Raw genomic sequence first — 5,278 nt, forward strand, 5'->3', positions numbered from 1 at the left:
ATTTATTAAAATTTTAATGATTTAGATATTTAAAATTTTTAAATTAAAATTATATATATAATTATATATGTTTATTTGCTAATGAATTTTATATTTATATTTTTTTTAATATTTTATGAAATATAATTTTGTTAGTAAAATATTTTAGTAAAGATTCCTAATATTTATTTGAATTGTAAAATTTTATGCATCATTTTATTTTGATAAAGTGTGTGCATCACTTTACATCGTGTATCTCAAGCTCCATAACACCTATGTTTTTGGACGTGTTACCCCTTAAATAAGTATGATCCTAACTATTACAGCAATTCTCAAAGTAAAGAGTATTCTCATGATATTTTTTTAAAATTTTGCCCATGTGACATTTGATTAATATAGATTTATGTAATATTTTTCATCAACGGCTATCTACGTCAAAACAAAATCTATTTTAAAAAAATATATCAAAATTTCAAATTGTTATTCTAGAAAAAAGAGAAGCGCAGGGTTGGGTGCGAAAGGAATGGATTACGTAAAAATCTTTTTTTTTAAAAAAATATGTAATAAATTTAATAGTAATTTTTTTTATAAAAACTTGTTTATAATAATAAAAACTTTGAGTTAGACTAGAAGACAAGATCCGTCGGATTGTCATATTTATAATCCGGTTGCATCCCGCCGGCCGGGGTACTCACTGAGAGCACACATTTCTATTCTATTCCTTGGCATTTGGCGCAGCCAAATAAAATTAAAAAAAAATAAAACTGGGTATCGTCCAAATGTCACACGGTCAATAAAGAATTAAGATCGTGATTGGAATCCTACGTCTCTTTATCCCTATAAATAATAGCTACTTAAATGCCAGCACCCACCAATTCTACCAGACTCACATTGGACAATGGCCTCCTTTCTCCTCCTCCTCTCCCTACTCGACGCCATTTTCCTCGCTGCCACTTTTTCTACCGCCTCGCCGCCGCCCGAAATCCAGATCAACGTCTGGCCTAAACCCACCTCCGTCTCCTGGTCCGATGCTGCCCCAATCGCCGTCGCTCTGTCCCCCTCCTTCCGCATCCCCAACCCTTACCCGGACAACCCCTACCTCCGCGCCGCCACCGCCCGCTACACTCGCCTCCTCCACGCCGAGCGCCATGTCCCTCTCCGCCCCCCGCCCCTGAATCTCTCCTCCAACGCTCCTCCCCTCGCCTCCCTCTCCATCTCCGTCGCCGACCCCTCCGCCCCCCTCGTCCACGCCGTCGATGAGTCCTACAGATTATCCATCTCCGCCGACAATTCCTCCTCCGCCGCCGAGCTCGTCGCTGCCACCACCTGGGGCGCGATTCGCGGCCTCGAGACCCTGTCCCAACTCGCCTGGGGCGACCCGCCGGCCGTCCCCGCCGGGATCCGGATCGAGGACCGCCCCCTCTTTCCCCACCGTGGTCTCCTCCTCGACACCTCCCGCAATTACTACCCCGTCCGCGATATCCTCCGCACCATTCGCGCCATGAGTCACAACAAGCTCAATGTCTTCCACTGGCACATCACGGACTCGCAGTCCTTCCCCATCCTCCTGCCCTCCGTGCCGGACCTTGCGCTCCGCGGCTCCTACGGCCCTTCCATGCGCTACTCCCCCGAAGACGTCCGCCGGGTCGTGCGATACGCCATGCGCCGAGGCGTTCGCGTCGTCCCTGAGATCGACGCCCCTGGTAACTAGGCAATTTCTCTGGCCACCGTTAAGTGTTCGTTAATATGCCTCACTGGAGAAGGTACGGCTGAGCCCTCATTTTCGTTCTTTAATCATCTACAGGACACACCGGCTCGTGGGCAGAGGCTTATCCGGAGATCGTCACGTGCGCGAACAGGTTCTGGGCGCCGCCCGATGGCCCGGCGCTCGCGGCGGAGCCTGGCACGGGCCAGCTCAATCCGCTCGAGCCGAAGACCTATGACGTCGTCCGCAGCGTGCTTCGCGACGTGGCCGCCCTGTTCCCGGAGTCGTTTCTCCACGCCGGGGCGGATGAGGTGAACACGGCGTGCTGGGAGCAGGACCCGGTGATCAAGCGATTCCTGAACGCAGGCGGCACCCACGGCCAGATCCTGGAGACGTTTGTAAATTCCACACGCCCCTTCATAGTGTCCGCGCTCAACCGCACCGTTGTGTACTGGGAGGACGTCCTCCTGGGCTCGGTCGCCAAGATGGGCTCCGCGTCGATGCTTCCGCCGGAGACCACCGTGCTCCAGACCTGGAACAACGGTCCCAACAACACGAAGGTGCTCACGGCAGCAGGGTATCGGGTGATCGTGTCGTCGTGGAATTTCTACTACCTGGACTGCGGCTTCGGGGGATGGCCAGGCAACGATAGCCGGTACGATCGGCAGATTGCGGACGAGCAGGGTCAGCCGTTCAACTACGCTGGCGGCGACGGGGGTTCATGGTGCGCGCCATTCAAGTCATGGCAGCGGGTCTACGACTACGACATCACGTACGGGCTTAGCGAGTCGGAGGCGGTGCTGGTGCTTGGTGGGGAGGTGGCCCTGTGGTCTGAACAGGCGGACGGATCGGTGGTGGACGGGCGGCTGTGGCCGAGGGCAGCCGCGGCGGCGGAGGCGCTGTGGTCGGGGAACCGGGACGAGGCAGGGGGGAAGCGATACGCAGAGGCGACGGACAGGCTGGCGGAGTGGCGGCAGCGGATGGTGGAGAGAGGAATTGCGGCCGAACCCATCCAGCCCTTGTGGTGCATCAGGAATCCAACGATGTGTAACATGGTTCAGTAGTTGTTACTCGATTTACATCGTCCATTTGTATCGTCCTCATTTGTGCTTGTTTGTATTTATTTGTTACCATCAAAACACTTCAAATTTCTTAATATTCAGGTTGCGTATTCTTATTTTATATTCAACAAGCATGTACTTGTCCAAAAAAATGAGATGTTCAAAATACTCTCCATGACCCCTCTCCTTGCATGTGCATTTGATGTGTTAAAGTTACGTAGGAACTTGATAGAACACATGGAGAGTTTGGAAAGCTCATGTTGACTCAACGAGGTTAAGTGTTAATCATAACACGGTGCAACCAAAGAAATTTGCTCAATGGCTTGGAGGCGCAACCAAGATTAGAGAAGGTTGCATAAGGTAATTGAGATATTGTAGGATGAGAAACATTGAAGTGGTATTGGAACAGTTCATGAAGCATGACTTCAATATTAGAGAAGAATGATATATATGAGAAATCCAAAGAATTGTAGGATGAGGAGCATTGACACACAACAATGAAATGTAAGTCACATTAGTCAATTGACTAGCTCTTAGGTGAAGGCATCTTAACTGTGTATCTCATGTCATATTTAATTAAGTTGTCGTATATTTCTCCTAATACTTCCGCTCTTACCCCCTTCTTAAAAGTACTTTGCTTCTCAACTTTTATTTTCACCACTTGATCCTAAAATTCATGTATGTTTTCCTTCTATTGGTACTATGTTTGAGACACATATCTAATGTCACTAACCTATATTAGATGATTACGTTTTCTCTAAGGATAATCTTGTAATTTTTATAAATTTTTCTATTTCTCTTTCTAATTATAAGAAAGTCAGTTTATAATTTATTCTTCTCACTTTTAAATGTAATTAGGTATTCTTCTCTTTTTCAAAAACATATTCATATACTATCATAAAATCTAATGTCTTTTCTTTTTCCATTTCTCATTTCAAAACTATAGCCCTTATACACCCTATCATACTCTTTGTTTCTTATTTTAACATACTCATTTAGATCTCCTCCAATTAAAATTATCTCGTTTGTCAAAAAAAAAAAATACATACTACCTTATCTAGATCTTCCCAAAATCTATGTTTATTATCACAGTCTAATCTTGTGATACATACGTTAATTATATTAATAATTTTTTTTGCTATCAGTATCTTGAAAATTATAATTCTATCTCTTCTCTTGACTACTCTTACTACTTCATTTCTTAATAAACTATTTACAATAATATCTACTATATTTCTCGTTTAACTCTTTCTTGTATACTATAATTTAAAACCTACATTTTCTATTATAGTTGTCTTCTCCTTGTCTATTTTGTCTCTTATAAACATAAAATATTAATTTTTCTCTTAATCATCATATTTACTACATCTTTTTTTTATAAATTTTTCTATTCATCTTTCTTACTATAAAAAATCAATTTATCACTTATACGTCCCACTTTTGAATATAATTAAATGTTTTTATCAATTAATATAAATTTATATACTATCATAGAATCAAATATATTTTTTCCTTTTATATTTCTTTTGCACTCTATAATATTCTTCATTTTTTTACTTCTCCATGCTCATTTAAATCTCTTTCTACTAAAATCTTCTCATTTGTCAAGAAAAAAATAAAAAATAAAAATTTATACCATCTCATCCAAGTATTTTCAAAACTTATATTTGTTGTCTTTATTTAATCCTGCTTATTTGAAAACAGTCTCTTACAAAAAGTAGGATAAAACTGCGTACAATGAATCTTTCCTCATGACCCCACATAATGAGAGCTTTGTACACCGAGCTACCCTTTTCTTATTTAATCCTACTTACCTAAGATGCATATACTAATTACATTAATAATTTCTTCTGTTATCACTATATTAAGAATTATAATTTTATCTTCTTTCTAACTACTTTTACATCTTCATTCTTTAATGAATTATCTAAACCAATACTTATTACATTTCTCATTATACTCTTTCTTATATACCATAACATACAATTTAAATTTTCTATTATCTTTGCTTTCTTCTTACTCATTTTATCTCTTAAAAATATAAAATATTAATTCTTCCCTCTGTCATTATATCTACTATTTGTTAGTAACTATTTCTACTTTTTATATTTTAAATCTAAGACAATTCATATTTCTATAATGTCTATTCTTATCCAACTAGGTGTGCAAAAATCTTACATATTTAATAACATCTCTGAGTTCTCATGAAAAAAATAGGTGATCCTTACCGAGAAACATTACAATCAGATTCTACAAGGTATTCCTACTAAGAAAGGATCTAACATTACCACAATAATAAATTCATACATACATTAGCTAACAACCTAACCAACCCTCCATCCCAATTTGAGATTAGTCATGGTATAATTTATTAACCGTGGGCAGAGTTGAATTAACATCAACTTTTTGGTTAAAACTTAATTTGAATCGTGTGTGTGTCCGCATGTGAACTCATAAAATGCTTAAGCTATAACGTTTCGGAAGAGTGGCTGGACCTTCATAAAAACACAACAATAACAAACCCTGCAAAACA

The 5,278-nt window shown here is 40.8% G+C and overlaps 1 protein-coding gene across 1 annotated transcript; it reads left to right on the forward strand.

The window, feature by feature from the left end:
- The first annotated feature begins 718 nt into the window (after positions 1 to 718).
- LOC122046481 (beta-hexosaminidase 2-like) lies at positions 719 to 2,842 on the forward strand. Its single transcript, XM_042607197.1, has 2 exons — positions 719 to 1,682; positions 1,784 to 2,842. The coding sequence occupies exons 1-2, from the start codon at positions 878 to 880 to the stop codon at positions 2,746 to 2,748; spliced, it is 1,770 nt and encodes a 589-aa protein (XP_042463131.1). The 5' UTR covers positions 719 to 877; the 3' UTR covers positions 2,749 to 2,842.
- Positions 2,843 to 5,278: the final 2,436 nt, after the last annotated feature.

The sequence above is a fragment of the Zingiber officinale genome, chromosome 2B (assembly GCF_018446385.1).
Source record: "Zingiber officinale cultivar Zhangliang chromosome 2B, Zo_v1.1, whole genome shotgun sequence".
NCBI classification, from domain to species: Eukaryota; Viridiplantae; Streptophyta; class Magnoliopsida; order Zingiberales; family Zingiberaceae; genus Zingiber; species Zingiber officinale.